This window comes from Cervus canadensis, chromosome 18 (genome assembly GCF_019320065.1).
Source record: "Cervus canadensis isolate Bull #8, Minnesota chromosome 18, ASM1932006v1, whole genome shotgun sequence".
In the NCBI taxonomy this organism is placed as follows: domain Eukaryota; kingdom Metazoa; phylum Chordata; class Mammalia; order Artiodactyla; family Cervidae; genus Cervus; species Cervus canadensis.
The window spans coordinates 62,900,441-62,923,110 of record NC_057403.1 but is presented as its reverse complement, the minus strand read 5'-3'; the positions used below and the strand labels follow the sequence as shown (position 1 = coordinate 62,923,110).

The 22,670-nt window shown below is 48.6% G+C and overlaps 1 protein-coding gene across 4 annotated transcripts in view; it reads right to left on the bottom strand.

Annotated features, from left to right (window-relative positions):
• PDPR (pyruvate dehydrogenase phosphatase regulatory subunit) overlaps positions 1-22,055 on the bottom strand; it is a 41,736-nt gene extending 19,681 nt beyond the window's left edge. The window contains exons 1-8 of one of the 4 annotated variants that reach the window (XM_043435459.1): positions 22,038-22,055; positions 9,441-9,724; positions 8,234-8,367; positions 4,588-4,669; positions 4,333-4,496; positions 3,444-3,565; positions 2,552-2,669; positions 1,675-1,824 (exon numbers count right to left, since the gene is read on the bottom strand). In XM_043435459.1, coding sequence (XP_043291394.1) covers positions 1,675-1,824; positions 2,552-2,669; positions 3,444-3,565; positions 4,333-4,496; positions 4,588-4,669; positions 8,234-8,367; positions 9,441-9,664 — 994 coding nt within the window. In that variant the 5' untranslated portion in view covers positions 9,665-9,724; positions 22,038-22,055. The other 3 variants (XM_043435457.1, XM_043435458.1, XM_043435460.1) reach the window with 3 other exon arrangements.
• Positions 22,056-22,670: the final 615 nt, after the last annotated feature.

Below are 22,670 nucleotides of genomic sequence, written 5' to 3'. Positions count from 1 at the left end.
CCAAATTAAGGGAAAAAAATTACGTTCAAGTGGAAGAAAGGACACTCTTCATGACAGACCCTTTCATACCTTTTGAATTTGGAATTACATGATTATATTCCCTATTAAATAAATTAAAATTATTTAAAAATTGAGTAAAAGAACATATTAACAATTTTGCTTTTAAAAATTCTCTTCCATCTTACATGAAGTCCTATCAAAAGACAGTTTCCCCCCACACAAAAAAAGTAGGTTTCCTCCTAGCCTAAAATTTCAGCAATGAGTTTAGGCAAAAAAGTGAGAAGGCAAAATTAACCAAGATTTTAATTTTAGGTCTCTGAATTGGCTTGCCAATAACTGTATCCTAAGACCAGACAACCACTGTGGACAAGCAAATGGGGTTGTTACAAAGATCAAGTAAGGAACCACAGGTATACCTCGATTTGGTTCCAGACTACTGTAATAAAGTGAATACTGCAACACAGTGGGTTATGTGAGTGTTTCGGTTCCCTCAGCGCATATAAAAATTATACTGTATTATATGTTCAATAGAATTATGTCTAAAAAACCAATGGACAGGATATTCCCTGGCAGTTCAGTGGTTAGGACTCCACACTTTCACTGGTGTATGCATGGAGTTCAATAGCTGGTCAGGAAATTAAAATCCTGCAAGCCTTGTGGGGAAAAGAACACCAAAAACAAAAAAAGCAAAAACAATACCAATATACATACCAAAAAATGTAACTTAAAAAATACTTGGCCAGATATACAAGCAACCTAAGTGTCCATCAACACATGTGGTAAATACATACAATGGACTGCTATTCAGCTATTAAAAATTTTTTTTGCTACTTGCAACAACATGGACAGACTTGAAAGGTATTATGTTTAGTGAAATGAGTCAGAGAAAGACAAATACTGTATGTTATCACCTATATGTGGAATCTAAAAAGAAAAGAAACTAGTGAATATAACAGAAAAGGATCGGATACAGACTTGTGGTTATCAGTGGGAGAGGGAAGCGGGAAGGGACGAGATAAGGGGAGGGGGTATAGAGGTACAGAGTACTATGTATGAAATAAATAAGCTACAAGGATGTACTGTACAACACAGAATACAGTATTTCATAACTATTAATGGAACATAACCTTTAAAAATTGAGAACTGCTATATTGTTTGTACACATGAAACTTGTATATTGTACATCAATTTTATCTCAAAAAAACCACTAAAAACAATTTCCACTCAGACTTCAGTATATTATTAAAACTATAAAAAGGTAAAAAAAAAACCTTACTGCTAAAATATGCTATTATCCAAACCTTCAGCGAATCCTATGTTTTGCAATAGATAGAGCACCGATACAACAGATAGATCATTAATACAATAGATAGATCACTGAAAAAATACACAGATCACAAATCACAGATCCAATAACACACATAACAGTGAAAAAGTCTGAAGTATTACTGTAACTACCAAAATTCAAGAGATGCAAAGTCAGAAAATGCTGTTGGAAAATGGTGCCAATAGACTTGTTCAGTGCAGTGTTTGCCACAAACCTTCAATTTATAAAAACAACTCAGTATCTGCGGAGCACAATAAAATGAGATATGCCTGTGCTCCTGAGAAGGCTTTAATGTATAACATCTTAGACAAATATAAGGCACTCATGTTAAAATCTAGTTTACGTACCAAAATGATCCCAGTCTTCCTGCAGATTCTGAATCTCCAGCTGGTTCTTGCCCTCCGTGAAAATTGGCTTTGGGTTTTTCTCAAAGCCCCCCGACAGGATGCCCCCCTGCCAGTTCCGAATATAAATTCTTCCATCAGCGTCTACAACAGCTGAGAGAGAAAATGACAAAGGGGTGGGAGCAGAAGAGAACAGGGGGCTTAGAGGCAAGCCAGCTGTCACATGGACAGAAAAGGAAGTTAAACAAAAACACCTAGAATTGCCCTGATTAACCAGGCAGCGTTCAGTAAACACAAGCATTCATTAGCTTTAAAATGCTTTCCCCGGTCGTGGGCGAGGGTGCTCCTTCCAGATTTACTGTGGAGTCTATTTTTCAGATTACCCCTATACCGATCACTTACCTAGAAACTTTGACTAGTCTTAAAATCAAGCCACTGTGCCACATGGAAGCCTGACACAGGGGCTGCAGAGCCTACTCCAGGGATGAAGACCTCCAAGTGGTATCGAACCCTCCCTACGGCGCTGGGAGTCACTGAACTGCCCGAGTTGAGAGCTCACCTGTGACATCTCCACAATGGGTAGCATTGTGTCAGCTCTAGGTTACACTCCAAACATGCACAATTCAGACCTCTGTCTGGGACTACAGTTAGCTTGCAAACAAAGGAACAAACCTGCTCAAATGGCACGCCCACTTTGGCCATCCTTTCATAAAAAGACATTCAAGTCAAGTTAGAACGGGGTCTACCTCCCTGTAACATGCTCCAGAAAAGAAGTGAAAAGACTCTTCTGGGTGCAGTCTGTCCTCAGCAGAAAGCCCTTCTTGGCAGAGGACGGAACAGGGGTGAGGAGACAAGAGTAAAAAAAGGCGCAAGTCCTCACTTGGTGTGCTGCTCGGCAGAGGGGTCTCCCAGGGGCGAGTCAGGAGGTAGAAGTGTTCGCAGGCATGCAACGGGATGCTGACCGGCTCCTCGCTGCACAGACCCAGCTCGTATGCCCACTGCAGACGGACAGAGGGATGGGTGGGTGGAGAGGAACAGAAGGACACGTGAGCAGCTGCGGGCTCTTGAGACGAGTGTCATTTCAAGCGGCTCCTGGGCGCTCCCGCCCCCACGTCAGCTGTGGGAAGCCGACTTCCAGCTTTAGTTCCTAACGTTTTCAGAGGGGAGCAACACGGTACCGCGTGAGCCATGAAGTCTGCTTTCTGAGCAGAGACAGAGTCACCAGCTCGGAAGAGGAGCTCGTGGGGAGCCAGTGAGGCCCTTTGAATGAAACGCCAGGCCTCAACTGCGAACCCCAAACACCGACCATGAAGACGTCCACGTGGCGGAAAGTACTCCCGGGTTCCCTTAAGACTGGAGGGGGGCAAGGGACCAGCCTGCCGTCAGAGCTGCAGGCTTTAGTGTCCTGGTCACGGGACCTATGCTCCCGACACAGGAGCACCCCCAACGCGCATCTGCTGGTGGTGGGATGACACGAACACAGCCCCGACCAGGAACCGGGTGCTGTCCACGCTGACTCTCTGGGCCTCCCTGAGCAGGGCTGCCCCTCGGCCGGGAAGGAGCGGGGACGGTCGCCCGGCTTCCACACTAGGGGCGAGGGCAGGCTTCCAGTTTGGAGGGGGGGATTCTGAGTTTTCCCGGCCAAATAAGAAACAATGTGTCTAAGATGCCTGCTTAGTCCATTACAAAACTAGCATTAGGTCTGTACCCCAAAATCCTGGAGACAAAAGTTAAATAACAAAGTCAGTGACCCAGTCTTGTCACTAACCTACCTGACCAGCACAGTTGACAAAATACTGGCACTGGATCTGTCCTTTATCTGTCTCCACACCGGTGACTTGACCTCTTTTGACCATAACATGAAGAATACTTGTCCGGTCATAGATCTGAACACCTGTCCCAAGGTAAACACAGAGTTGGGGAGTCGTCATCCGCTGTCTCAGAGTCAGGCATTTGCAGCAGCTTCTCCACAAACACTGAAAAGGCCAGGTCCGTACTTTAACTTTAGAATCCAAAACACTCCTGGAACCACATCCTGAGATGGTAGAAATGGGCCTTTCCCAAGACTGAAAATACCAGCCAACTGAAATCATAATCGAATTCCAGGGATCATGGGACTACCCTGGTGGCCCATTGGTTCAGGTCCATGTTTCCATGCAGGGGGCCTGGGTTCCATTGCTGGCTGGGAACCGAAGTCCCACAAGAGGCATGGCACAGCCAAACAAAAGTCCAGGGATCATAAAAGGGGCAGGAGAGAAACAGCACCACAGGGCCTCCTCAATCCTCATTGACCCACACCACGACCCAGTTCATCCAGAGCGGGCAACACCATGGATCAGCCTTCCGCTGTTCATTCCAACCCCAGGACGTGACCCCCGCTGTGCACTGAATCCCCAAGGCGTGTGCCAGCCTTGGAGCTTCTCAAGTCCTGTGGAGGGAAAAAGGCCCTTAACACCTAAAACGCTCTAAGCAGGACTAAAGGCAGTGCCTAGGACACCTAACAAGAAAAACGTGGCCCCGAGGGAAACTGTATTCACAGATACTGCGCCGAGACAAAAACTCAGAGCCGCCAGCCGCAGTTCCGCCGCAGAAACTGGCTGGTGCCCTGCCGCCAGGCAGCGCTCTCCTGACGCCCGTCTTCCCCGCCCCGCGCCCACTCACCGTTCTGGGAGGCGGCACTGGCCAGGGCGAGCGCCACGTCGGCGGAGGACACCACCGCGTCCTCGGGGACGTGCATGGCGCCCACCAGGTCGTGCACGTTGAGCAGAGGGTGCAGCTCGGCCACTCTCCTGGGGGAGACGATCTCGCAGGGGATGCCTATGACACTGGCACAGAACACAGGGGCACAATGACATTCCCCGGCCTCCGCAGAGGTCAGCTGACACGAAGTCGGGATGGGCTCAGCCTCATACGTACTTCAGCCTGGAGCTGATGCGCTTCAGGGAGATGAGCCGGTCCTGAGTTTGGGCCAGAAAGATGGAGCCCGTCCTAGTGTAACCTGGAAGGGAAAGCAGCCCAAACTCAGACAGACCGGGCCACCTGCTGGGGCGCAGTGGGAGCCCACCAGACTGTGAGGCGGAAGACCCGCGAGGAGTCCCGGACTGCCACCACCCAGACAGGCTCAGCTCACGGCTCTGTGACCTGTCCCTCCCTCACCCCTTCAGGTGACCAGGCCCTTTCTCCGCCGGTCCCTGGTGGGCACGGACCCATGGAGATGGCCGCTCTCAATGCAGCCGCAGGCCTGTGACCTATGCTCAGCTCATCTGACCTCCTGGACACTGGGTCTTGGGCCAGGAGAGAAGGCGGAGGTCCCTCCTCTCATCTCAGGAGCAGCAGCGTCCCGGCCAGCCCACTCCCCTTCCAGCTGAGGGCCTGGGTCGTCACCACCCGGCTCCACCCTGCCTCCGGCTGGCAGCCTCCTCCCACCCCACAGGCCCTGCTGGCCTTGCAGAAGCTCCTTGTTGTTGCCCAGCTTAGCCCCTGGCGAGTCCTGGTGTCTGCAGTCAACTACTGGATGTGACCACTACGAAACCTGAGTCAATGACAATCCTCCCAGATGCAGTGTCTTATCAGTTCTCATGATGAAAAGCTTGAATCAGTCACTTGTCTTTTTAAAATGGAAATACAGTCATGATAATTTCAGAGCCTGGTTTTTGTAAGTATTAGACATAGCCTTATTATATTTATTCCTTTGCTCTGTCCTAGGATACACAGAAAGCAAAAATTTTCATACCCCTGGAAAAATAACTTGCTAAGTACAGGATCAGTGTGTGTTCACATTTCTGTTTGTCTTCGACTAAAGGTAGAGTTAAACACTATGGTCAGAAGTCTCCCAGTTTGTTCTTTTCCCCCCATTATAAAGTTGTTATTCATCTGAAATGCAACTATGTTATTTCTGCTAGTATTTCACTGTTGGTTCCCTCCCATTCTGATGTTTGTTTTTTTTTTTTTTTATATTTGAGTATTGAGAATGTCCAAATCATTCTAAAAGTCAAACTACGGAAGTATCAACTACCCCCCATTTCCCCACCATGCACCTTATTTCCCACTTACTCTGGAGGTAACCACCCTCAGTTGCTATGTTGTGCTGCTATGTCGTGTCTGACTCTTTTCGACTCCATGGACTATAGCCCTCCAGGATCTCCTCTGTCCATGGGATTTGCCAAGCAAGAATACTGGAGTGGGTTACCATTTCCTTCTCCAGGGGATCTTCCTGACCCAGGGATCGAACTCTGGTGTCCTGCAGTGGTCAGCAGTTTCTTTACTGCAGAACCTCCAGAGAAGACCAGCCAACCTCAGTACTTTCTGGTTTATTTCTATATTTATTTGCAAAAAAATGTATATTTTCTTGTTTCTTCTTAGTTCTTATAAAAAAGCAGTACATTTTATATAGCTTTTACCATCTTGGTTTTCTCATTTAACAATGTATCTCAGAGATCATTTCATAGCAATTCATAGACATCTTCCTCCTCCTTTTTACGTCTACTTAATAGTCCTGTGTGTGGACTTCATCAATTTTATGCATGCATGTTTTTGTGCAAGATATTAAGTGGAAAAAACAAGGTACAGATATGCTTAATACAATCTCATTTCGCTTAAAAAAAAGTACACATGAACAAACCACAGAGTGGTAACCTTTTGGTGGGAATTCAGTGGGGAGGTTGACTTTTTCTTTCTATATTTCTGTATTATTCACATTTATTATAATAATTTATTACATATATTTAAAACTTTCTAAAAGTTCCTTATAACCCACAAAATATTTTAAAAAATTAATTGGTTATCAACTTGGTAAAGTGGCTTAATCTACCTGTATCTAGGTTTTTTAACTGTAAAAGAATGATCCATCCTTATTATAAGGTCAAATAATACATGAAGTACTTTCAGAAGACTATTAAAACGTTTAGATTATCACATTCAGTCACCTGACAAAAATTTTATCAGGTACAAAAGAAGCACAGCAGAAACTAATTTTTGTATAATGAGGACTCTTGAAGTGACCCAGTAACTCTGAGCTAAAAGCAGTTAACATACACCTCATGTGAATTAATTATTTTCAGAAGATTAGCTTATTATATGGTACCATTAAATCTAGGTTTTGGGACTTCCCTGGTGGTCCAGTGGTTGTTAAATTTCTGCACTTCCACTGCAGGGTGACGGGGGAAAGTCTGACCCCTGGTTTGAAAACTAAGATCCTGCATGCTCCTAGGCCAAAAAAAAAAAAAAAAAACTAGGCTGCACAGACGTCATGTAATGTCTCAAAGCAGTCCAGTGACCCACCGCGGTCATACGAGCGCACACCCGCCCACTCTGCCGGACAACAGACGCCTCCGTCAGGGAAGCCCCCGTCGTCTCACCGCGGCACTGGTGGGCTACACCGGGGGTCACAGACCGAGGGGGTGCCCTTGCTCTCGGTTGCCTGACTTCCTCACGGCCCCACAGGCACCAGGGAGAGAGCAGGCCCAACAAGGGGTTCTGGACGGTGACCCAGAACAAAGGCTAGACTCGGTTATCTTCCAGAAAAGAAGCCTGCAGCCCCAATCCCTGCGGACTCTAGCAGCTGAGGACTGCCAGGCTCAGCAAAGTGCGAGCCACTGAACCAAGGGACCAGGGGTCAGCAGTGCCCCCTCTGGGCCTGTTGTGGACCCTCTTCCGACCCAGACCCTGGGTAACGCCTGATTCAAGGACCTTGTCATTAAATTAAATCCATCCAAAAAAGACTGAAATACAGTTAGGTCCATGTCTACCATGTTTAAGTTACTAGAAAATCAGTCTTAAGTTACAATTTACAAATAAGGTTATACTTCAGTTGGCAAAAATAGAAGCTACCATCCTTTGTCAGCATTAATCTCGATGTATCCGTGATTTGAATGACACAGGTCAGCAAGATTATCCCTCCACAGGCCTCATCCTGTCGTCAGCACTGGGCCTCACCATCCCCTTTGGTACTGTGGTCACCAAACCGCTTCATCAGCAACGAAACTAGCTCTGCCTCTGGGCTTCTTGCTAACACGTCACCTTACAACAAAGTACTAGACTTTCTTTCTGCCTTGTTGCCATATGGACCACGGTCTTAGATTCATCTGCTGCTCTTGGGACAGTTCCTACTTACTCCAGTAAGTGGCTTAGGTCTGTGTCCTTACTCCCCTAACTACACAGGTAAGGAGAAGCACATGCATGTGCTCTATAGTTAGAAATACCATTAAGTATCAATATTTGGGTGGGTCAAATTATGATTTAACCACCAAGTACCTAAAGTTGAGGCGCCAAGTGTTGCCACTTACTATGCTTTGATGAGTGGAATATATCGGAAATGGCCCAGGAAGATTTTTACTTCATAAGAATAACAGGATTTGAAAAGGAGCTAGGGTACTGAGTGAAGACCCTCAATCTGCAGATAAGGGAAGTGAAGACAGTGCAACAAGCTCAGAGACTTGCCCAAGGTCAGAGCTGGACAAGTGGCAGAGCCCGGACTGAAACTCAAGGCTAAATTACCAGATCAACAGGCCAACTTGGGGTAGCACCAGAGAGAGCTGAGGAAAGGTCTAGATTGCCTGCTTACCTGTTTGGATCCCCGTTTCTTGCTCTAACTGATGGTAGAGTTTGTTTGAATAATCTGCCATCTTTTGCTCGATGGCCAAGTGCCTGGCAGTGCTTAGGATGCCAGCACAGAACCTCGTAGAGCCAGCAGCCAGCCTGCAGGACAGATTGTTAGGGAGACGCATATGTCAGTGAATACAGCAAGTTCAAGGTTCCTCATTACACCACTGCTGCAACAGCCAGAGATGGAACCAACGTCACAGTCTCAGCATAAGAATGATTTAAAATTTTGGAATTTCACTTATATATACAACATTAAAAAAAAAAAAAAAAAAACACTTTCATGGACCAATCCTAATGGAGCAACTCTAATGAGAAGAGCCAGGTGAGGAAAACTATTTAGGGTATGCTGTCACTTGTATGAAAAAAATAAATGAATCTCCAAATACCTGCATATACACCTATCAACATTTATTTGACTATATACAGAGAGGATTATCTGGAATGGTACCTAAGGAACTTAACTCACTTCCAGTGAGGGAAACTTTTAGTTAGAGATTAAGGAGCAGGAGACTTTTCCCTTTGTACTCTTACACATTTTCAGTTTTGAACTATGTAAATGTGTCACCTATTCAGAATTTAGAATGAAGTCCAATTTGTGGCAGGGAACAAAGGCCTGGAACAGAGAAAGGACACTAGAGGAAATAAAGCATCAACTTTAGTTTAAAATAATGTATCAATACTGGTTCATTAACTGAAACATTAATCCTTACAGAAGATGTTAATGACAGATGAACCTGGATGTGAGGTGTAAGGTAACTGCACTATCATTTCAACTGCTCTGTAAATCTAAAGCTTTCTAAAATAATCAAAGTATAGGAACAGAAATAGAATATAGCCAATTTCATTTCAGCTCACAGAAGAGGCACCCAAGTCACAGTATTTACTGCTGAATTAATACAGCAAAGAGAGCAAGATGGTGAGATGTACTTTAAACCAGAAATAAATACATCCTTTGTTTACTTGTTACGTCCCAATCTCTGAAAACCAGAAAACAGGAAAATTAGGCATCGCAAAATGAAGTCCTGAAGAGTTCCCTTTTCTGTAATTTACTCATGCTCCTTAGCGACATTTAGGTTAGCTATTGGTGGGTGAGCACTACTGAGATGACAGGGAGGAGCGAAGCCCAGGGCAGCAGAGCCCCAAGCCACGGCCAGCTGGAGTCCTACCTGCCCTGCTCCAGAAGGACGACATCCTTCCACCCCATCTTGGAGAGGTGATAGGCCACGGACGTGCCCATGATTCCACCGCCGCAGACGACCACCTGCGCCTGGGCGGGCAGGGCCACGGGGGGCGCCGCGGCCGCTGACGCGCTGCCTCTGGCCGGGGAGCCCTTCCGCCATCCTCGGCGGCTTCCCGGTCCTCGGACCACCGCCAGCAGCCGGTGCAGCATCACGTGTCAGCCAGGGGGCCGCGCTCTCACTCAGCCACGCAGCAGATCCAGGGGTTCACACTAGACAGAGGAAGCCAAGGGTGTCACTCCACTGCACCCAGAGCACAGCGTGAACGAGAAAAGGCGGAAACCCCGAACGGTAACTGCTCACTCAGCAAACGTCTCAGGGCTTACTGAGCTCCGGACACGCCGCTGGGTGTAACACAGCGGTGAAGACAAACGAGGAGGTCCCTGCCTTTACACAACTGGCCTCTGAGACACAGACCAGCAGCCAGTGTACAAACAAGATAAGGAGCAGAGCTAACAGCACGGTCACTGCGGGCGCACTCAGAACACGGCGGTCAGAGGGGGGACGTTTGAAGAGACTCGATGACAGAGAACCAGCTGCGTGAGGTCGGAGAGCAGCAGCGCGTGCGAGGCCTGGAGAGGCGCAGCTCGAGGGGTCAGCACAGAAGAGGGCAGTGTGCGCGCAGCACGTGAGAGGGGCCAGCTGAGGCCGCGCTGGAGAGGCGGGGCCAACCACGCGGGGCTCTGGGTCCCCGCGGGAGGCCGCGCTGGAGGGGCGGGGGCCAACCACGCGGGGCTCCGGGGTCCCAGCGGGAGGCCGCGCTGGAGGGGCGGGGGCCAACCACGCGGGGCTCTGGGGTCCCAGCGGGAGGCCGCGCTGGAGGAGCGGGGGCCAACCACGCGGGGCTCCGGGGTCCCCGTCGGAGGCCGCGCTGGAGGGGCGGGGGCCAACCACGCGGGGCTCCGGGGTCCCCGGGAACAGCAGGGTTTACTCTCAGTGCAAGGGAAAAGACTAAAGCAGGGGGTTATGTGGTCTGCCCTGTATCTCCAGGGTGAGGCTCGCTGCACGGAAGGCTCCCAGGAGGACAGGGAAAGCAGAGGTGCGCCCGGACACTGTCGCAGTTCTCAAGGAGACGCCAGGGTGCCTCAGATGAGGATGCGGCAGCGGAGTCAGAGAAACGACTGGATCGTTTGGGAAACAGGCAGCGCGGGGAACACGGAGCAGCTGGTGCCCAAGCCCGAGACTGCCGAGGTGCCCGGAGCAGAAGCAGGAGCTGGACCCCTTGCCCAGCACCGAGCCGGTGGGCAGACCACCTGCCGCCCCTGGACCCTCCACCACCGCCCCAGCCTCACCCGCCCAGGGAGCAGCCTGCTCTCCTCCGCAGGAGCCACCAAGGGCACCTGCCACTGGTTTGCGCTCTCATGTCTCAGCCCGACTCCCAGTAAAGCCGTGCCTGAGCGTCTATTGATTAACGAGTCCTAGAACCCACTTTGACACCAGGGACCCGGCGTGGAGGCTGCAGCGTCCGTGAACCCTGGGCAGTGGCAGGAACTGACCAAGGAGACTCTGCTACTTGGTCCATTACCACAGGCTGCATATGACCAAGGCAGGGTTTTAACAGAATTAATGCAACAGCAAAACAGAGAAGTCGTCAAGCTTCAAGAAACTGCAGACAGACCTGCTGGCAGAGCACACAGTCGCAGAAGCACAGCAAGAGGCGGCCTTAGGAGCAGAGAGGGCGCTGAGAAGACATCACGGCCGCACGTGGTGAGCAAACCCCCACCTCCTCCACGACGGCCCCAGCACCCGTGCGCCGCCATCAGCCCCAACCATCCAAGGCCAAGGTATCGACGCGCATCCGTCAGGGGACTCGGATCCGTGACCAAGGCAGGCACAGACCGTGTCCCAAGAGGAATCCCAGACAGCCAGGGGCCAACCATCCTGGCCACCTGGTGTCCCACCGCGCCTGAGGTCCCTGTCAAACGCTGCCTCAAGATGGAAAGTTGTCCACACAGCCAGTCCTGCTGGAAGCCCATTGCCACAGGACCCATTCTCTCTCCAGTTCCAATCCTTCATTTATCTCCCTTAAAACCTCACCATTTCTCCAAAGCAGACAGACAGACGCCCAAAACACACATGAAAAGATGGTCAACATCACTAATCACTAGAGAAATTAAAATAAAAACTATAGTGAGGTATCACCTCTCATTGGTCAGAAGGGCCATCATCAAAAAACCTACAACACCAAATGCTGGAGAGGGTGTGGATAAAAAGGGAACCCGCTTACACTGTTGGTGGGAATGTAAGTTGGTACAACCACTATGGAGAACAATATGGAGGTACCTTAAAAAAAGTAAATATAGAATTACCATATGATGCAGCAATCCCACTACTGGACATATATCCACGGAAAACTATAATTCAAAAAGATACATGCACTACAGTGTTCCTTGGAGCACTATCTACAACAGCCAAGACATGGAAGCAGCCTAAATGTCCACTGGCAGAAGAATGGATAAAAACACTGTAGTACATAGACTACATATACAATGTATGTGTACAGTAGTACATGTACAATGGAATATTATGCAGCCATTAAAAGGAACAAAGTAATGCCATTTGCAGAAACATGGATGGACCCAGAGATTATCATACTAAGTGAAGTAAGACAAATAAGATAGAGAAAGATAAAGAAAGACAAATACCATACGATATCACTTCCATGCAGAATTTAATTTTAAAACTGAGACAGCGCTTCCCTGGAGGCTCAGTGGTAAAGAATCTGCCCACTAATACAGGAGACAAGGGTTCAATCCCAGACCCAGGAAGATCCCTGATGCCTCAGAGCAAGTAAGCCCAGGCACTACAACTACTGAGCTTGTGTGCGAGAGCCAAGAGCCGCAACTCCTGAGCCCACACGCCCCAAGTACTGAACCCAAGTGTCCCAGAGCACGAGCCCCGTAACAAGAGAGGCCACCGAAATGAGCATCTTGAGCACCAAACCAGAGAGCAGCCCCTGCTCACGGCAACCAGAGCAAAGTCTGCACAGCAGTGAAGACCCAGCACAGCCAAAATAAACACAACTAATAAAAAAGCAAATTAAAATCACACAAGTGAACTTTTTACAAAACACAGAGTCACAGATCTAGAAACAAAATTCATGGTCACTAACGGGGGACTGTGGGGTGAAGGGATGAATCAGGAGACTGCGGTTCACACACACACACTGTTACATCAAGCTAGCAAGGACCAAGAATGTAGCACAGGAAACTCTACTCGATATTCTGTGTAACCCATATGAGAAAAGTATCTGAAGAGGAATGGAGGTTTATATATCAGATCCACCTTCTGTACACCTGAATCTAACGCAGCGCTGTAATTTAACTATACTCCAATAAAAAGAAATTTTAAAAATTTAATCACTTAAAAAATAATATGACCAGGGCTTCCCTAGCGGTCTAGTGGTTAAGAATCCACCTGCCAAAACTAATAGGATAAAAAAGGGCAAAAAAAAGAATCTGCCTGCCAATGCAGGGGACACAGGTTGGCTCCCCGGTCCGGGAAGATTTCACATGCTGCAGAGCAACTAAGCCTGTGTGCCACTACTGAGCCCACGCTCTAAGCCCACAAGCCACGAGCACTGAGCCTGAGTGCCTAGAGCCTGTACTCAACAAGGGAAGCCATGGCAGAAAGGAGCTCACGCACCGAAATCAAGAGAGCCTCTGCCACCTACAACTAGAAAAAGCCCGCCCAATGCAACCACGACCCATTGCAGCCAAAAGTAAACAAATACCAATTACAAAAAAAACCCTGAAAAAAAAGGTTCTCTGAAGACCAACTACTGCCAATATGGAGAGGCCCCTATAAAGTAATCTGAACCACTCCCACTGCAGTCAAAGAGCAAGGGACATCTAGCTGGGTACATTTGTCCAGAATAAGCTTTTACCTCCAGAAACTCCACAGGTCACAACAGAAGAACAACCACCTGTAAAGCCAGTGGAAGAGCTAAGATACCTATTCAAAAGACAGGCAGCATCGGGACTTCCCTGGTGGCCCAGTGGTTAAGAATTCACCTTGCAATGCAGGAGGCATGGTTTGATCCCTGGTTGGGGAACTAAGTTCCTACATGACAGTGAAGATCTGAAGATCCCCTATGCTGCAGCTGAGAGTGCAACACAGTCAAATAAATAAATGATGGAGGGGACACAGGTATACCATGGCTGAATCATGTTGATGTTCGGCAGAAACCAACACAATGTTGTAAAGCCAATTATTCTTCAGTGAACAACAAATAAATTCAATTATATAAAGAAAAAGACAGGCAGCATCAACAGACAAGTTAAATGATGCAGTGGCTCAGATTCTTATTAGCCATTCTTGCTACTGCACTCAGTAGGATCATATGTGAACATCTTGTTCAAAATGTTGTCGTGCTTTACCCGCTTCGTTATCAACATAATGGTCTGCTGTCCCCTTATTGTCTTAAGTTATAACAACAGTTATGTCCTTCAAGGATGTGTCCTCTTAACAACTGTGCGACGGACATTCAGGTCTGCATCCCCTCCTCTGCAGACACCCAAACCGTCATATGTTTCGGAACTCTGGCCAGGCCCTGTGCTTTTCCAGCCAGGCTACAGCCTATCAATGACTGAAAAAGCTCACTTTAAAGGGGCGCACAGTGTAGGGACTACAAGGTGAGTGGGGTTTGCATCTGTAACAGGACCACTCCAGCTCACCACTGGACCCAGAGCCCACTGGGCATGACCTCAGTGGGGGCAGGGCTGGCCATCAGACCAGCAGTCTCACGGGGAGGTTTTACCTATCATGAAGCCACACTGAGAAATCTCATCAGCTTGCTTATATGATGGAACAGTTCAGACAAGCCCTCTTGTTTCTTTGGCTAATGTAGTTCTTGACAACAGTCTAGTTCTCAATCACCTGCTGGCAGAATGAGGTGGAATTTACAAGATAACTAATACTTCTGGCTGCACCTGAATGAACGTGATAGCATGGGTGGAAGTTCAGTTCAGTTCAGTCGCTCAGTCGTGTCTGACTCTTTGCGATCCAATGCATTGCAGCACACCAGGCCTCCCTGTCCACCACCAACTCCCAGAGCTTACTCAAACTCATGCCCAGGAGCAGGGATCAGGATGGGGAACACATGTAAATCCATGGCTGATTCATGTCAATGTATAGCAAAAACCACTACAATATTGCAAAGCAATTAGCCTCCAACTAATAAAAATAAATGGAAAAAAAACACACAATTCATGCCCATCGAGTCAGTGATGCCATCCAACCATCTCATCCTCTGTCGTCCCCTTCTCCTCCTGCCTTCAATCTCTCCCAGCATCAGGGTCTTTTCAAATGAGTCAGTTCTTTGCATCAGGTAGCCAAAGTATTGGAGTTTCACCTTCAACATCAGTCCTTCCAATGAATATTCAGGACTGACTTCCTTTAGGATGGACTGATTGGATCTCCTTGCAGTCCAAGGGGCTCTCAAGAGTCTTCTCCAATGCCACAGTTCAAAAGCATCAATTCTTCGGTGCTCAGCTTTATTTATAGTCCAACTCTCACATCCATACATGACTACTGGAAAAACCATAGCCTTGACTAGTTAGACCTTTGTTGGCAAAGTAATGCCTCTGCTTTATAATATGCTGTCTAGGTGGGTCATAACTTGTCTCCCAAGGAGTAAGTGTCCTTTAATTTCATGGCTGTAGTCACCATCTGCAGTGATTTTGGAGTCCCCCAAAATAAAATCTGTCACTGTTTCCCCATCTATTTGCCATGAAGTGATGGGACCAGATGACATGATCTTTGTTTTCTGAATGTTGAGCTTTAAGCCAACTTTTTCACTCTCCTCTTTCACTTTCAAGAGGCTCTTTAGTTCTTCTTCACTTTCTGCCATAAGGGTGGTATCATCTGCATATCTGAGATTATTGATATTTCTCCCAGCAATCTTGGTTCCAGCTTATGCTTCATCCAGCCCAGAGTTTCTCATGATGTACTCTGCATATAAGTTAAATAAGCAGGGTGACAACATACAGCCTTGACGTACTCCTTTTCCTATTTGGAACCAGTCTGTTGTTCCATGTCCAGTTCTAACTGTGGCTTCTTGACCTGCATACAGGTTTCTCAAGAGGCAGGTCAGGTGGTCTGGTATTCCCATCTCTTTCAGAATTTCCCACAGTTTCTTGTGATCCACACAGTCAAAGGCTATGGCGTAATCAATAAAGCAGAAGTAGATGTTTTTCTGGAACCCTCTTGCTTTTTCAATGACCCAACGGATGTTGGCAATTTGATCTCTGGTTCCTCTGCCTTTTCTAAAACCAGCTTGAACATCTGGAAGTTCACTGTTCACGTACTGATGAAGCCTGGCTTGGAGAATTTTGAGCATTGCTTTGCTAGCGTGTGAGATGAGTGCAATTGTGTGGTAGTTTGAGCATTCTTTGGCATTGGAATGAAAACTGACCTTTTCCAGTCCTGTGGCCACTGCTGAGTTTTCCAAATTTGCTGGCATACTGAGTGCAGCACTTTCACAGTATCATCTTTTAGGATTCGAAATAGCTCAACTGGAATTCCATCACCTCTACTAGCTTTGTTCATAGTGATGCTTCCTAAGGCTCACTTGACTTCACATTCCAGGATGTCTGGCTCTAGGTGAGTGATCATACCATCGTGATTATCTGGGTCGTGAAGATCTTTTTTGTACAGTTGTTCTGTGTATTCTTGCCACCTCTTCTTGATATCTTCTGTTTCTGTTAGGTCCATACCATTTCTGTCCTTTATTGAGCCCATCTTTGCATGAAATGTTCCCTTGGGATCTCTAATTTTCTTGAAGAGATCTCTAGTCTTTCCCATTCTATTGTTTTCCTCTATTTCTTTGCATTGTGTGCACCAGGACCCAGGAGAAAGGAGCAGTGACCCCAAAAGAGACTGACCCAGAGTTGCCTGTGAGTGTCCAGGAGTCTCCAGCGGAGGTGTGGGTTGGTGTTGGCCTGCTGCAGGGTTGGGGGCACTGTGTGCAGCAATACATGCATGGGGATCTTTTGAAGATTATCTTTATTACCTCCACCATAGTTCAGCCCAGGTAAACAGCAGGGAGGGAACACAGCTCCATCCAGCAACAGAAAACTGGATTAAAGGTTTATTGAACATGGCCCCGCCCATCAGAACAAGACCCAGTTTCCCCCTCAGTCAGTCTCTCCCATTAGGAAGCTTCCTTGTGAAGCCTCTTATCCTTCTCTATCAGAGGGCAGACAGATTGAAAACCACAATCACAGAAAACTAACCAATCCAATCACATGGGTGTAAGTTAACATTAGTTTTAGTGGTGGCAATATCGCCTTCACTCTTTGGTCAAAAGTTAAGTTAGACCTCCCACGGTTAACCTGGTTCCTTCCCTTCCTAGGCCCTTGAGAGGCTACTACTATTCTCTTTTTGGCCCTTGTTTCCTTCTGGACAAGTTTGTGTCTTCTAAGCTCCAACAGTTTCAAGTAAGACTCATGATAGCACAAGAACTCAACCCCTTCCAGCAGAGGGTGGCCCAGGTCTCTACAGGTCTTTGGAGCAGTCAGAGAGGGACTTCTAACCTCTAGGGTAGGCTAGGGGCTGCAGCCCCTGTCCAGCAGGAAGAAATTCCAGAAGAAGAGACCTTAGGCCTCTTACCCCTTAAGAGTAAGGGGTGTAGAATTCCTCAAAGGGAATGAGACAGGCTGGAACCTGGGATCCTTTGCCACACTGCTTAAACTTGAACAAATGTCTCCTTAAGCAACAAAATACAAAGAAACTATAAAGGACTAAAAATAACTCCATGCATGTGAAGCTGGGGTAAATTATGGACAAGATAGGAAAAAGACCCAAAGAAGTCAACTGCTACTTCTGAAGAGTGGAGAGCAAAAGCAGGTGTTGGGGAGCAAAAGCAGGGTGCTGCACATGGACCCTGCACACACCACCACCAAAAGGGTGGGCAGACCACCCAAGCACCCCTCAATCCCAGCGTCTGGACCCGCTTCTACCCTTACCACATATATGGACCCAGACCACCAACTCCCTTGGGGAGTGAGCAAGGAAAACCATTACCTGTCTTCATGCCCTTTTGGTGCAGCAGGGGCCCCAATAAAGCCTGGCCTGAATTTCTTGTCTGGCCTCTTTTCAATTTCTATTGATTAAAGAGGCCAAGAACCCTGGGTGGTGACACTGTCACTGATGTCCACCCACTGTCTCAATGGAAACGCAGCTCTCCTGAGGGCATTGTCAGTCACGTGGCCAGCCCTGTCCCACGGGCCTCACCATCAAGAGGTACGGTTGGTGTCCTCCTGTTTCTGAACCATTACCACTCAGTCATCCTTGACAAAGACCCTGTTCCTCTGTGGCGTAAGTTAGCAGGCAGCCCTACCTAGCACCAGGCTACTTCCTGTTAACCCACAGGCACATCTCTGTCTACATCTAGTTTCTGAACCTGTAACTCTGCTCCTCTCCTAACTTCTGACCTCATGTCCTCTCTTCCTTCATCACAGCAGATAACCTGTCTCATCCTGTTCCCTGAGACCCCTCCTGTAAACCTCTTTGCATCTGTAACCATCTCTGCCTTCTTTCACAGGGTCAAAGGTAATCCCTCACAGAAGCCGGATCCCACTTCCTGCCTCCTTCCTCTGAGTCGAGCTCCATCAATTGTTCTCCTCTTTCACATAACTTCACATTTCCCTCCTTCTCCTCCACATTTAAATGAGTTCCAGTACCCCTCGCCCCACCCAGGAGATTTAAGTGAAAAAGCAAAGCTCCGTAACACTCTTCAATTAGCTATGTTTCATTTCTAAAATTCTAAATTAAAACGATGGTCACTGCAAAAACTCAAAAACAGAAGAAAATTAAGATTTCCCTCCACTCAAAGTTCACAATATCAGTGTTGATGATATTTTCCCAGAATGTTATTTTTGAAGCAATGAGCTGCCCTGATGTCCACTTGTTTGCCATCGCCTGTGTCTTAAGTCTTTCTTTTATGACCTTGGTGATGGCATGGTTGGTCAAGGAACTTTTTACGCAAAATCTCTTAACATGTACTTCACAAACCTTTTTTTATTTCACAATAAGTAAACTACATAGGCATTGCTGATACTTTGTTTCTCACTTTTCCCCCCATCCTACTCACTCCTGAACCAAACCAGTGGGGCTTCTTCCCCACTAGACCACTGCACCACTCTCACCAGGAACACAAAGGCTACTGTTTCCCAGGGCACAGTTTGGGCGCCACCTCACTGGCCCCCTGAAGGCTCCCTCCTGCTCACATGCTTCCCTTGTTTGCTGGGGCAGCCTCTTCCCTGATCACATCCCGCCAGCCTCTCCTCTGCCCTTCCCTCTGTGCGGACATCCCTCGGGGCTCCCTGAGGCCAACCGCTCTCCCCATCCACCCCTATCTACACTGACTCCCTTTCCTACCATGACTGACGGCCTAACCCATCCCTGAGCTCAGACCTGCAGGTCCAGCTGAAGAAGGGCCACCTCCACTTGGACTCCCACTGGCCAGACTGAGCACATCCCAAAGGTAAAGCCGTCCTCCTCAATCTCCAACTCCGCTCCACTTCCTCCGTCCCCGGGGACCCCACTCAGGAGAGTCCCGGGTGTCATCCCGCATGCCTCCCCTTCTCTCACCTCCTCTCTCCAGGCAACCATCCAGGCCTAACCGACAACGCCACAGCCTACACTTCCCTCCAACGGACCGCCTCTCTGTCTGCACTGCCCTGTCCGGAGCACAGACCAACCACCTCTCGCTCAGTTCCCTGCGGAAAGTTCCCCACGGGGCTCCCCACCTCGGATTTGCGACACCATTCTCCGGACGCGGCCCCCCCGGCCCCCCGCCAGGCTTTATGCAGGGGCCTGAGCGCAGCTCTAAAACGAAGACCCTATTTCATGCCCCTGCTTACACCCTGCAATGACTATCTGGTGCCCTCAAAGTAACCTTCCTTAAGAGGAAATGCAAGACCCTCCTGTGTCTGCTCACTTATCTCTGGTCTCATTTCTCTTCTCTCACCTCTCACACTCTCATCAAACCTAAGCTGCTGTAATTCTGCACGCATGCCAGCATGAACTTTCTCTTCCACCTCCAACATCTGTGCAAGCTGTACCTTCTAACTGGCAGTTCCTGCCACCCCTCCCCCAAACAAGGACAATCCCCTCAGCTCTCGGCCTGTGTGACATCTTATTTGTCCCCACCCTCCCCCCAACAGTAAGTTAAGTGACTCCTCTATGTTCCCCTAAACACCCTGCACATCCCCCAGCTCACAGTCAGCCACACTCTGTAACGGGCTGTTTGCTGAACAGAGAAGCAAAACAGGAACTCATCCGAGAATAAAGATTTTAGAAGCTGACAGATCTGGGTTTGATAATCTCCCCCACCTCTCATCAACTGTATGACAGACGTTGAGCAAGTTATTAAATTTCTGTGCTTTGGGCTGCTCATCTGTAACATGGGCTAGGAATTCTACTGCACGTGGCTGCTGCAAGACCAAAGCAGACAGGCAGGAAAAACTGGGCACATGGCACCTCAGATGCACTCGGAAAGTGGGAGCCTTTAGTCCCCTGTGATAATGGGAGTCTCTGAGAGCAGGGACCAGGTATAACTCAAACATTTTTCTCAGCATTCACCCTAGGCACCTTGGAAATATTACTTGAATGAGACAAAATGAATGAGAACAGAGAACAAAGAAGATGGGGAAAAAAATTAAGTGATGACTCAGATCTCAAGCCTAGGGCCCCAGATGTGAGGCTATAGCCAAATAACATGAAGTAACTTTTTTCCAAAATGGTAATATTCTCATGGATAATTATTACGTGCCAGACACTGCTTTATGTATACTGCTAACTTAATCCTCACACATCTATGAAAGAGATGCTACCATTTCTACTGCTCACCTGAGGAAACGGCAGCACAGAGAACTGAAGTGACTGATCCAAGATCCTATGATACTGATGAGTGGCAGAGCCTGAATTGAAAGCCTGTCAGTTTAGCACTAGAGTCTGCCATTGAATCATTATTCCATGCTACCTTTAAATTAAGATGAGTTTAAAAAGGGTAGCTGTAAAGGAGGCCAGAACCACAAGGGTTAGCAAAGATGGCATTAGAAACATAATAACATTTCAGTTTCAAGAAGAAAGAAATAATTCTAAAAGACTGGAGTGATAAGAACCAAGAAAAGGATTTTTGACCTTGTGCTCATCATGACCTGCGAGAGTCAGTGAAGTGGTGAGAACAAATAAAAGAAGGACCTACAGTGGATGCAAAGAATGAAAGTAAGGAAGGCAACAGAGTCTATTCCAGTAGGTTGGCAGCAAAAGCAAAATAAAGCCTGAGAGCAAAGGAGATGGTATCAGTAGAGAAGAAATGGAAAATGTCAAAGACAAGTAAAACACAGCTGGTTGAAAACCAATCATGTGTGTAATTTCTGCTAAACAACCTCAAAACTGTCTCTGGTTATGCTCAGATCTGCTTCCACAGATAAGAACAAGAAGACAGCTCCAGCTCCTGTGAGTTGTTCCTCTGCATGGTCGCATCATCCTGTACCAATTGGCTGCTGGTCACAAGGGACCCTGGGTGAGAAGTGTCCATTAATGGTGTGCTAAATGGATCAGCACACCATTTCCCACACCTCCCTCAGCATAAAGCCCACCTCCGGCAACTATTTTAAAACATGCATACACACACTCAGGTGCTCCCTCTCTGGAGATTCTGTTCCTGCTGTTCTAGGATGCTGCATCTTTCAACAAGTGCACCAGGTGATACGAAGTTTGAGAACCTGATCCAAACCCCTAGCCCTAGAAAAGCGCCCCTTGAGCCCGGCTTTCTCCTCGCGCCGCAACCGCACGCTCACAACGCACGGGGAAAACAGACGTGAAGATGCCTCACTCAAACCTTAATGCCATGCACATCAGTCCCAAAGGGTCAAACGTTAGAAGAGAGCTCCCTGCCCCGCCTGGACGTTCGCAGGTAACCTCGCTGCCGACTCTGCAGCAGCTGACCAGCTGGTCAAGCACAAGCGGACGCACGTCTCCACGCGGGAAAACGACTCCACCTGCAGAGGCGACCAGGGTGGACGAGCCTGACGCGCGGCGGGGGGGCGGTGCACGGCCGAGGGGCGCCGGGACAGAGGTCACCCGGCCGCGCTGGGCCTCGGGGGGCCGCGGCCGCCCGGAGAGCCGGTGCCCCGGCCTCGGCACGGCTCTGTGAGGCGTCACAGCCGCAGAGAGGCCAGGGGAGCGCGGAGACGCGGCTCCTCAGGGCCGGCCGGAGCCGACGGGAGACGAGGGCCGGCCGGAGCCCCAAGAGCCAGACCGCGGGAGCAAAGCGGGGGGCGCGGGGTCCCGGGCCGCCGAGGCCCGCGCGGACGGCAGGCCGAAGCAGTGTCCTCACCAGAACCTCCCTTTACCTCAAGGGACCCCTCGGACTCCGCGCGCAGCGGCGCCTCGGCTGAGGCGGGGCAGCAGGCACTGCAGGACCCGGGGGTCCTGGGGCCGGAAGGGGGGGTCGAGGGGCGGGGAGGGGGCGGGACGAAGGGCGCGAGGTTCCGGGGACGCTGGAGACGCGACCTTCCGCGCTTTACGGTCCCGGGCAAGGGTACGCCGCCGCGTGAGCTCAGTCGCGCACGCGCGCCGCGACAGAGCTCCGCCCCTGACACATGGGCTTGTTTCGGTCTCGCGAGGCTCCGCCCCTGGAAGGGGGCACCCGCCTCCGCATCCTCCAAGATGGAGGCGAAGTGAAGGCGTGCGTTTTAGGGGCCGCCTTAGGACTCAAAATTGCCGGGAGAAATATCAATAACCTCAGATATGCAGATGACACCACCCTTATGGCAGAGAGTGAAGAGGAACTGAAAAGCCTCTTGATGAAAGTGAAAGAGGAGAGTGAAAAAGTTGGCTTAAAGCTCAACATTCAGAAAACTAAGATCATGGCATCCGGTCCCATCACCTCATGGGAAATAGATGGGTAAACAGTAGAAACAATGTCAGACTTTATTTTTTTGGACTCCAAAAATCACTGCGGATGGTGACTGCAGCCATGAAATTAAAAGACGCTTACTCCTTGGAAGGAAAGTTATGACCAACCTAGATAGCATATTAAAAAGCAGAGACATTACTTTGCCAACAAAGGTTCGTCTGGTCAAGGCTATGGTTTTTCCAGTGGTCATGTATGGATGTGAGAGTTGGACTGTGAAGAAAGTTGAG